Source organism: Stegodyphus dumicola, chromosome X1 (assembly GCF_044657685.1).
Source record: "Stegodyphus dumicola isolate Sdum_Otavi_A_Nest chromosome X1, ASM4465768v1".
Lineage (NCBI taxonomy): Eukaryota > Metazoa > Arthropoda > Arachnida > Araneae > Eresidae > Stegodyphus > Stegodyphus dumicola.
In genome coordinates, this window is record NC_140780.1 from 30,468,311 (window position 1) to 30,480,753 (window position 12,443).

General features: G+C 32.2%; 1 protein-coding gene across 1 annotated transcript in view; it reads right to left on the reverse strand.

Annotated features, from left to right (window-relative positions):
- The window catches only part of LOC118197709 (protein O-mannosyl-transferase TMTC1-like), a 441,210-nt gene that overhangs the window by 73,829 nt on the left and 354,938 nt on the right, over positions 1–12,443 (reverse strand). The window contains exon 12 of the mRNA XM_085808444.1: positions 3,372–3,583. Coding sequence (XP_085664570.1) covers positions 3,372–3,583 — 212 coding nt within the window. The remainder of the gene's footprint in view (positions 1–3,371; positions 3,584–12,443) is intronic.

Sequence of the window (12,443 nt, forward strand, 5' to 3'; positions counted from 1 at the left end):
CCTAAACTTGAAATGTTGTCCGTACTTCCTTTGACAGAAACTCAGCTAATACAGCGTTGTTTGATGCTGTCTGTTCTTCAAAATGTTTTTTCTATATTGAATATAATAGAGTGCGTCATATAAACCAATAAACCATGACAGCTGCTTTGGTAGCAAAGGGTGGCGTAATACTCTCAAAATATTTAAACTCTGTTGCATTATTTTACACTGCGGGAAAAAAGGGACAGTTCTATATTTCCCTTTCTACTGGGTGGATTGACGAAATTCAACTTGCATTTTCCATGTCTTGTGAGCGCGACTTAGGATATATAATATATTTATATATAGCATTGTTCTCATATAGTTATTTTGGCATAAAATCGGACTTTTTCTGAAATGACATGTCAATTGTTTTCTATATTTCGATTCTACGACTCAAAATATGCGAAACTGCCAAGTTATATGAAAATCGGAGGAGTAGTGTTTCAAAAATTAGCTCTTAAAATTTTAGCTCCTCAATGTTAATTCAATTTTATATATATTTATTTATATCTCTTTTTTTATTAAGCTTACTTTATTCCTTATTCCAGAATTCGAAATTTATGTTCATTCCAAATAAAATTCACCCATTTTTTATGATTTAGTCTTAAAATTTGTATTTTTAACAAATTTTTTATAATTTTTTCGTAAACAATTTTGAATGATAACCTATGGCATTGTTACTATTATCTTAAGTATCTTAAGTATTAAGTAGATATATTTCTAAGCATACATGCAAAAAGTTAGAGATTTTTATTCAAAATTTAATAAGATATACGTGAATTACCATATTGGCGTGTTTTGAAATTTGGAATATTTGTTATATGCGATAATAACGCCAAATGTCGTTTAGGAACTTTATTTAAATTATTTGAAATATGAATGATGAGTTTTTTCCCGCTCATATACAGACAGACAGACAGAAAGAAGTACAGGAGGCACCAAAACATCGCCATGGGCAAAACTGGTATCGCCCCACTGCACTAACCATCTATAGAAGTGTACCCTGACCGGGCACGCTAACACCATGCTCGGGAATTAGTGTACATTGCAGCAAGCAGCATTCATAATACACTGTTATATATTAATGGTGCATAACTTGCATTGCAGAGAATATTGTCTCAGATATACTTTTACACGGGTACTTTGCAGTTGAATGGATAGATACAATAATTACAATGGATAATTACAATAAGTTATTTACAGATGTATATACATATTTTCTTTTGTGTTTCGGTTTGGAGCTTTGTTGGTGGGGGGAGTGTTTATGGTATGTGGTTCGTTGTTTGTTTGGGTTTTTTGTTGCACGATTCACAGTTTATAAGTTATCATTCATACTGCAGTTCATAATACAGCATACAGTTTATGAATTCATTTCATGGTACATAGCGTTGAGTACATAGCACTGGTGCATCTGTCACACATTGCACAGTATGAAGTAGTTCATAGTTCGTGGTATGAGAAAAGTTACGGTTGTCTCAATAAATGGATATGTTTAAGTGTGTTTTCTAAAGGCACTCCTGTATAGTATGAGGGTGTGAGTGGATATTCTTATTGTTGCGTTTTATGAACTTAGAGGATTATTTGGGGTTGTAAGCTATGGATGACATAGGTCCAGTCCTTGAATCAATAATATTTTTGATGTTTTGGAAAACTTTACGGTGCTTAATAATGAATCTTCTAAATTCTATTCCAGTGTCGGTGGGAGGGCGAATGTGATGGGCTGACGTTAGCGGACACTGAAACATGTAATGTTCAGGGTCTCCGCATTCCCCGCATATGCATCTATCCGATGTAACCATATTGCGATCATAAAAATACTTGGGGAAGGGATCGTGACCCGAGATGTACTGGGTGAGGAAGTAGGTTGAAATTGTAGTATTTTCATCAGCCTTGGGTAATAGTTCGAATGTACGTCATCCTTGTGGTCCTTGTTCCCATTGGCGTTGCCCCTTATCATTCGCCATAAGCAGAATAGGTTGCTATAAATTAAGACGTTCGCCAAGTGAATTATTCTCGGCGCAAACTGAAAACATGAGCCAAGATAAATTTTTAAATTTCTTCATAAATTTCTCACCAAAAGTTACAAAATTTATTATATAGGCATAATTTGAGTCCTATAATCGAAATATGGAAAACAATTACCATGTCATATCAGAAAAAGTCCGATTTTGTGTTAAAGTACCTATATTAGAACAAATATATATATATATATATATAAATCTAATATGTATCCTAAGCCTCGCTTTCGAAACATGACAAACGCAATTGGAATTTCGTCAATCGGTCGAGTAGAGCGGGAGATATAGGACTGTCCCATTTGTTTTTATAGGTCTGTCCCATTTGTTTTTATAGGACTGTCCCATTTGTTTTTCGCAATGTACCTTATTTAAACTTGAAACTCATTAAACGGCTTTCTTACAACAAGTACTAGAATAATATTCGATTAAAATCCAGGCATCATGGCCGCAGCCAAATATTTCGAACAATACCTTGTAATTTATCCATAAATATGCTGCATATTTCATTTGAAATATTAGTCATAAACTAGTCTGGTCAACGAGGTCTATTTACGTGTACTTTTTTATCGTAATTTTTCAGTAAATAAAATTAAGAGGGAAAGCAAAATTATAATAAGGGCCATCAAGATATCTGCAAGTCTTCATTGACAGTACTCCTCTGCTTCTGCGCATAGTATCTTTTAATGTGTCTGCTCGCTCTCCATCTTTTTGAATAAACTACATATTCTGCAAGATTTCGGGCCCACCAGCGGCCGAATGTCTTAATCTTAGATTTAGAAACTTATTAAAAAAGTCATTTCTAATGCATTTTTGCAGCTGCATCTTTTATAATACTTCTTTCTTCATATACGTAAGAAAAATAAAAATCACTTTCAAACTGAATTTTTAGAAAATTCATTACCTCGAAGGAAAGTTTCGTTTCTCGATACAGTCATTTTCATGAAAATATTTTCATTTTTAATAACTATGATTATTCTAATATTGAAATCAAATTTAAGGGAAACAAAGAAGCATTTATTTCCTTTTATTTAGAAAACAACTCTAAGTAAGCAGATTCAGAAAATGCACTGTAATGACAAGGCATAAGACTAATATTTTAAACCTGTTTGAAAGGCCGCTAAATATAAAACTGAATAAAAAAGAATAAAATATTTAGCGATTTTTAACCTGTAAAAAATAGCGTTCAGTAAAAGAAAAGCTTTTATTTAAATGAAAGTTTTAAGCCGAGTTTTCTATGAAGACTATTTTTTATTGCTTAGTGTTGTGCAGTCGTATTTCCTGATATGCTAAGAACAAAAAATATAACTACGCTTCTAAGATATTTATAATTACCTGACTTTTGTAGAAAAGTTCCGTAGTTGTTATATGAATCAGCATTATTTGGGTCCATAGATAGAGCTTTAAGATGAAGGGTTTCCGCTTCTTCCAGTCTTCCCCTTTCTGCATGAATATTAGCCAGAGAAGAATAAGCTTCTATAAACTCCTTATCTAGCTCTACAGCTCTTTGAAGAAGTTCTTGAGCTACTTGGACTCGTCCTTGTTTGCTGTTAAAACAGAAAAAAATAATTGTTGCATACCTATAGAGGTATCAATGTATTTATTGTTATCATTAAGAAAATACACTCAGTGTCAGCAACTGAAACAACCTAACGTTATTAATCAAATATGTCAAAATAGCAACCTTATTTAAGTCTAAGTAATAAAATATCATAATTAATACATTATTATATTCAAAGTTTACACTAACACAAAGCACGCTCAGTTTATACATAAGGAAAAAAAAATACTATGGTCATGTCGATGACAAAAATAAAATTTACCTCGTATGACAAAAAGTAAACGTGATATTTAATTAATAAATTTGAGATCATGTTCAGGGGTCGTAGATAAATTACACAGCGAAGTACTCGCATTTATATATAAGTCAGAATGGTTTTGTTTTATGTGATTAAGACAAGGCCTCGAGGGCTATCTGCCTAAGGGTAGGGATGCCTTCGTGGTGGACTTTCTAAAGTGAATTGGCTCGTATACATGTTAAACCTGAGGAAAACCACGAAAATATCTATGTAGCCAGCCCGTTCGCGAGATTCGAGCCTCGGACCGAACTGCCAGTGTTTAACGACTTTACCGCTCGGCCTCTGCTGGGCCTATAAGTCAAACTGAAATATCAGTTTAGAAAACGGTTTCTGAAGTTAACATATTATGTGATTAACATTTCTATGTAGATGGTCATCAAAAGTACAGATGAAAATAAATGCTTTCTTAAAGATGATTTTAGTACCAGAATACTGTAGAATTCGTGTCATGATAAGCTTCAGTATTGACACATAGCCAACAATGTTCAGGCCTCGGTAAACAGTGTTGCTCGTGACGTCTGCCACGATTTATTAAGTGCGGAGTTTGATTTTATATTGGATCTGGAAACAAAAAAAACTTAAAAAAATGAAATGTTCATATTTAAACCAGTTGCATGCATAATAATGAAAATAAAACATGCATATAAACGCAAAGAACTCAAAACATTATTTAAGCCATTTAAAAGTCAAAAAAAAAAATTCTGGGTTGAGAAGTCTTTGTATGATTATTAGATTACGGCTCTTCAGTAGTAAAACTGCATGAGAATATTTAATAACCTGTTTTTATTATTTTAATAATTATAAATTACTTGTATAAACATTCTTTCGGCATATCGAAGTTAAAATAAAAATATAGGCTAAAGAGCTTTGCCCACTAGTAAATAACAAAATAATATCACTGAATGATATTAAAAACACAAGAATCTACCTCGAATTATTCTAATTTATTTTTTAGCCGACCTCTTAAGAAAAGATGAAGAACATGACAGGAATCCCAAATTCTGAAATAAAATGCATCTGTCGATTTTTGTCGTATGGAACTCAAAATGTTTTGTGTTTTAAACTTTATAATGAATATAAACTTTTACTAAATATAAGGACAGGTAGCCATACCGAAACTTAGATGCCGTATATTTTTCTAATTTTTTTTTACTTAACTAAAATAATAATTTTTGCATCATTTAAAACATTTTGTAACTGGAAATGTATGTCTAATACGAACAGTTGAGAAAGTAAATGCGACATGAGGGCATATTCAATATTCTATCTCATAAATGTGCATGTAAAGGCAGGCAGAAAGTGTAAATGATTTTGGAAAGGTAAATTACCTTTACAAAAGACACACGTTAAAGAAAAAAGATTAAAAACTGAATTTTTAATCTTGCTGGTTTATAACTGCGTTTTCAAGGCCTCAGCTGTTTTATCCGTTTGTTTGAAGTTTCAACATAATCAGTAGCTTATTAGGCAGAGGTATTTTAAAATTATATATATCTTACATAACAAAGAAATAATTATGTAATATGATAATATACATTTATTTTTTGGAATAATTAAAATGGTTTGCAGTTTTTTTTTATTTATATTATTTGCAATTTAATGTAATGCTGCTGTCCTTTAACGCGGCGCAGCTTCGGCAGATTTTGCCTTATACGCCTTGAAGACAGTGCTATATTGAGACAGATATTGGTAGAGTTTTTCAATAAATACTTCCTGAATCTTAAGGGGGCTCATACATTTTAAACCCCTTATGATCTTCGAATATGTGACTGTTGCAAGAATTGGAATATTTTATTTATTTTTAAAACAATTACTTCCAACGTTTTACAGCTGACTACATAATATAGCTGTTTCGGAAACAAGTAACCAGAGATTTTGCGTTGCCACAAATATTTTTGTAATTTAATCCGCTCTGTGACGAAATGTTTCGTCATGTTTCCACCTTGCGCGCATAATATTTTAAAAACGGCTAATGGTACATATTTGAAATTTGACGGAATTCTTTATATGGGCACTATTTTTTAACTGAATTAAAAATCTGATGAATATTTTAATATAAAAACATTTTATGCACGAAAACATTACATATTTTTTAATAAAATACATTTTATAAACTCAACTCCAAATAAAATAAAAATTTAACATGAAATTCTTATAATTTTTGGTTCACAGTAGTTTCCAAGTGTTATAGAAGCTATATATTAAATATGGAATTAAATTATGCAACAGAATGTTTTCAACTGTGCGCGCAAGGAGGAAACATGACGAAAGATTTTATCACAAAGCGGATCAAATTATAAAAATATTTGTGGCAACATAAACTTTCTGATTACTATTTCAGAAAGCAGCTATATTGTGTAGGGAGCTGTAAACAATTGGAAGTAATTGCTTTTAAAATAAATAAGTTATCCCAATTCTTGCAACAGTCACATATTCGAAGCTCTTTTCGGTTTTAAGGTGTATGAGTCCCCTTAAGTGATTATTCCTAGAAATTTTGAATAGCTCAGTATATGGTGTAATAAATAAAATAAACTTATTTGAAGATAAAGTACTGTTAAAAAGTCATTCAACATCTGTATCCCTTTTATTTCACTTCCAATACTTTCTTTAAGTTAAGCAGCTAGCGTAATGCTAATGTTCGCATTTTCCTTATTTTCTGCAACTGTTTACTGACAATATTATGAATACATTCTTCATATGATAGGAAAGATATTTCGCGATATTTTAAATGCATTGCCTGACAAGTATACTGCGCGACAGAATACAATGGAAAAGACAGACTCTTGCGGAATGTCGAGACTTGTGTCAGGAAGTTCAGTAGTGCGAAAATATCGATTTCTGAGTCCACGAACTATTTCTCTGTCAGTTTTCTATTTAAACAACATGTATGCGGAGCACATTCTTTTGAAACAAACTATTGAAAACGTCAGTTCAAATTTCGTTTCATAAAGAATACATCTTACCAATATATTTTCTAAAGTTTTATAAAAATGAAATCTTATACATAATGCATGAAATCTGATTGTATCTCGAAAATTAAGAGGGCTCATACACTTTAAAACGCTTAAGATCTTCGTATATATGACTATTGCAAGAATCGGAATAATTTATTTATTTTAAAAACAATTACTTCCAACTTCTTATAGTTGACTACATAATATAGCTGTTTTAGGAACTAGTAACCAGAACTTTCATGTTGCCACAAATATTTCATAGTTTAACTTGCTTTCTGACAGAATATTTTACGCGTTCCCATCATGTTTCCAACTTGCGCGCATGATATTTTAAAAATGGCTAATGGCGCGTACTTGAAATTTGATGGAATTCTTTATATGGGCACTATCTTCTGACTGAACCAAACATCTGATGAATATTTTAATATTAAAAAAATTTATGCACGAAAACATTACAGATTTTTTAATAAAGTATATTTTATAAACTCAGCTCCAAATAAAATGAAAATTTAATATCAAATTCTTAGAACTTTGGGTTGACAGTAGTTTACATTCACAGTAGTTTGTAAAACGTGTATGTATGACGTGCGCATGTATGTATGTGCATATACGTCTGTGGTATATACATACATACATACGTACGTATACATGTATACATGAACATATGCATACATGTATACATTTTTTAATCCGGTCTCGATAACAGAAGAGTACCCTTTTTTCGTTGGCTGAAATGCTTAATTGTTAATTTAACTGTACTAGCTGATAAAGAGCGGAAATTTGTGAACCTCGACGCCCTGCGTGTTTTCTCTTTTTTCATCTTTTTTGGCAGCTGAATGAGTCAGTGTTATTAAGGAGGTTGTTGTACCTCTCACATACAGCGAGGATAAGTCTGGCAACAGCTGCAGGAAGAAAAACTTGGCAGTGCTGGAATGGCAACAGCGGATGATATTCTATAGATTTTTAATTTTGATTTTGAGTCGATGTTTTTTTGCGTCTTTTGCGATACTATTGCGTTATAACATTTGAGTTTTGGGTGAATGAAATGGAATCCGCTGTCCCGCTGCGGATATTAGTAAAATATATTTAGAAAATTAACTGCGTTGGAAAGGATGAATCCTTGTGTTTGAATTTGCGGTATTTTTCCTCCTAAAGTTGCGTCGAGTTCAGAATATTATGCCAGGCTTATTCACGCTGGTGCAGATAAGTTAAAATTTTGTTTATTGTGTTTATAGTGAATAACTTGCAAATATATGAATAGAATTCTATAAAATAAATATTTAAAATTCTGGAATGGTGTTTTAAAATTTTAGATGTAGAGTATTCACATTGCTATGTCGGAGCCAGTGGCAGTCAGGTGTAAAGTAAAATTGTTTTTGCTGCACGACATAACAGAGGTGCTTTTGCTGTTGTGATTCCCACGCTTATTTAAGGGAGGGGTCATACACCTTCAACCCCTTATGGTCTTCGAATATGTGACTGTTGCAAAAATTGGGATGTTTTATTTATTTTAAAAGCAATTTCTTCCAACCTTTTACAGCTGACTCCATAATGCAACTGCTTTGGAAACTAGTAACCAGAAAGTTTGTGTTGCAACAAATATTTTTTGTAATTTAATCCGATTTTTGTGACAAAATTTTCGTCATGTTCCCACCCTTCGCGCATGATATATTAAAAATGGCTAATGGTACATATTTGAAATTTAATGAAATTCTTTATATGGGCACTAGTTTCGAATTGAACCAAAAATCTGATGAATATTTTATTATTAAAAAAAATTTATGGACGAAAACATTACAGATTTTTTTAATGAAATACATTTTATAAACTCAATTTCTAATAAAATAATAATGTAACATGAAATTCTTAGAATTTTTCGTTCACATTAGTTTCCAAATATTATAAAAGCTATATATTAAATATTGAATTAAATTGTGCAACAGAATGTTTTAAACTGAGCGTGCAAAGTGGAAACATGACGAAAACGTTTGCCCCAAAGCGGATTAAATTATAAAAATTTTTGTGCAGAAAGCAGAAAAGCAGGTATATTATGTAGTCAGCTGTAAAACGTTGGAAGTAATTACTTTTAAAATAAATAAGTTATCCCAATTCTTGCAACAGTCACATATTCGAAGATCTTATGGGTTTTAAGGGGTATAAGTCCCCTTAACACGTTTTTCTTATAGAGCTTGCTGCTTGGGAGCTTGAGATGACCGAATTCTGAGCACAGTGCCCGGGCTTGGGTTTTCACTCGGCTCTGATCATTGTCACGACAAGTGAACAACAAGGTCATTGTCGATTGCTGTTGCATGATCACTCGGCGAATATCATCTAACTAAACCAACTTTGTTCATCTGTGCCATGATAATCTCCTGTGACTGGAAACCTTTATGTTAGGCGGCAAGCCACCGCCCATATATTCGTTTTTTTATGATTTGTTAAAAGAAAAGCCAATATTAAGCTGAAAATATTATAAATAAAGTGCCTTTGTTTAACAAGTTCGTTTTATGTGCGTCGCCTCGTCTTACCCCGGCCAGGAATCGATCAGGAGCCTACTTAGAGAAAGCGATTTACACCACTCATTATTAATGTTTTTTATAACATCACAACACCTAATATGCACATCACGATATTCCTCTTATTTTGCTTGATTATTATTTAAAGTAAATTTTGTATGCTTCTCGTATATTTAATAATTCATCCGATTTTTACTTGGATAATCTGCTTTTACTCATAGCTTTATTTATTTAATCACTGTATTACAAGTTCCTTGCATTTTTAAAGCAGCTAAACTTTTAATAAATGTTCTTTTAGCTGCAATACGCCACACTCTTCCACTAGAATATATCACTTTTTTCTCCCACATATTTCTTCTCTTCTTTTAGTTAAAGTATAGCCCTGCTCATCTGTAACTCGAACTTTTAAAATGCATTTTCTTGTAAGGAAAAATAATTGTAGTTAAAGTGAAGTTTACTGAACTTAACAAAGGCAAACTGGTGGAGGTTAAATAAATTTATTGGTAATAGAACCTATTTTTGCACAAACTGAAATGTAATTTCCACTTCGGTTTGTGAAATTCCTGCAAAATGTATTAACATAGTAATATTAAAGCAGCTATTTACGAATTAAAAAAGGACTTGAATAATCTAGAAAGGCGACGAAATAATTCTAAGCTCTAATCACTTCTAACGAGAAATTAAGGTTAAGGAAGATTCATTTACGGATTACCCAAGTAACTTCAAATTAAATAGGTTTCTAGCTAAGTTCTAGTCGTTACAATATCCAAAGAGTTTCTATCAATGAAGTTATGCTAACAGCAGGGCCATGTATTAAATCGATCAAAGATACTTTGGGGTATTTCCTTCCTGTTCTTAGTCATTCGTAATTTCTGCATTGGTACAATTTGAGAAATAAACTATCAACCAGAGTTAAATTAAAATGTTATGCACGTTTTAAGGAGTTTTAACTGTACCTGAATTCTTAATGAAAATAAATAGCATCCCTTTTCAATGAGGATTAACGTGAATTGTTCAATCTAAAACATCTTTAGTATCTAGTGAGAAAAGCAAAAATCATGATTCAGAAAAGAAGCAATTAATATTTCATTTGTCACTTTTTTTAGCCCTTTCATTGTTTTCTTATATTTTTCTCTGCAAAAATCATTTAAATTCTAGAAGGCATTTCACTTTCAAATAAAATAACCAGTTTTAGTTAGTGATTTTAAGTGAACTTTCTTTTTTTACTTTTCATAAGTTTCAACCATTATTCTTGAAATCTAATGCTTTATCTTTCTCCTTATATTTTTCCAATAATAGATACCACGGCATACATCAAGTCTTAATTAGGCTTTTAATATCATAACCATTGGTCGTAGACATATACTTTATGTCACAAAAGTGTTTTCAACGATGCATGCATTCATATTTTGGCATTTCTAAATTTAAAATTCAGTTTTCTGAAAATTAAGAAAACTAACATTTTAATATGGTTCCCTAACCTAAATAGTTATATTCAGTTTGGTTGTACTTATTCTAAAATATCAAACACAAAATGTTTTAAACCCGTATGACAAAAATTGACAAAATATGCCATCACTGGCTTTAAATGAGGGGTCGATTAATTATGAACTTAAGTAAGTAGAAATCCCTATGCCGCCCAAACGGTTGAGTGGTTAGCGTTGCTGAGTGGCGTGCCGAAGGGCCCGGTTTCAAATCCCGAAGAACGCATGGATGTTTGTAAATGTATAGTGTCCGCGCGGCATGGGGGCACTCTAAATATGGGGAGAGCCGAAAGTCCTCGCCATAAGTTGTTGATGAGGGAAGAGGGTGGGAGACCTTCGGACCCGTTCCCACCCCTGGGGCGCTCTCCGTCAAAATTGGAGGCGGAATTGAGCTAGATCGCACTGTCACTTGAAAGGCGCTAAAGACTGTTGCCAATTACAGGCGTAAACTTGCGCCTTGCGACGAAAAATTTCGTGGGCTTGGGCAAACTTATAGGTGGGACAAGTTAGCATTAGCAACAACAATAACAGCAAAAGAAGTTCCTGTTTTCCCTTTTTTATATTCAGTTTATTCTTTTGTGTTCTGCTAGCGTGTCCTTTCTTATATAATTTTTTATTAAGTTAATTAATTAATTTATTTATATGCCGAATTATGAGAGTTTGAATACTAAAATGCGTTAATAATATTCATATGAAATTTTATTCCTTTGGAATCATAAACTAATAGTAGTAACAGAAAACAAAAAACACAAATTTTGAAATAGTCTTCACTTTTAATTTATGCGTATGTTGCTAGGAACTGACTATGGGCCAATGTAAAGAAATCGGAATAATTATTATAACCTAGTATTATTCTTACGTAAAGCAATTTTGTTGTGTATATGTGTTATATTTTCGACCAACAGTTGCGGAAAGAAAGGCCGTATAAGAGCATTTATGGACACGAAATATATCCATTGTATTACATATTTACAAAGCCTAAAACAGTACTAACATTGAATGCTTGAATTGGCTTGAAAATGAAAGCGCTGCTGTCTTTCTTACTTTACATAAAAAAGTGGCATGGATTTTCTCCTGTTGAGTTCGTGTGCTTCCACGTGCTTACGTTTATCATTATTACTTTGAAATCTATTGGTAGTTATTTATCTTTTATTTTTAGTTATTTAATATGTATCAAAGATTTCTTTGAAGTAAATCCAAATTATTATTCTTGAGCTTATCAGCTTCTCTAACGCTACTTTTTTAAATAACGCTCGTTATGCATTGAAAGTGCACTTGAAATAGTGGCTGCCAACAATCGAAAGGTTAACATCACCTAAAACAGTCATATAAAAACAAATAATAATTAAATACTCTGTGTACGGGGTAATTCTATGGATGCTTTCGTAATTTTTTTCAATGTGTAGTGGAAATGCAAACAGTTTCCGTTAAAAAGCCCTTCAGGAAGGCGCCCCTTCTCTTTTGCCCTTGTATGCTTTAATATATTTGATTAAACAAATAAACACATTTTAAATTAACAATGCCAGTGTAATAATAGCATAATAACAATGCCATTATGTTACACATCAGCATTAGGTTATTTCTTTCTCTTTGCTTT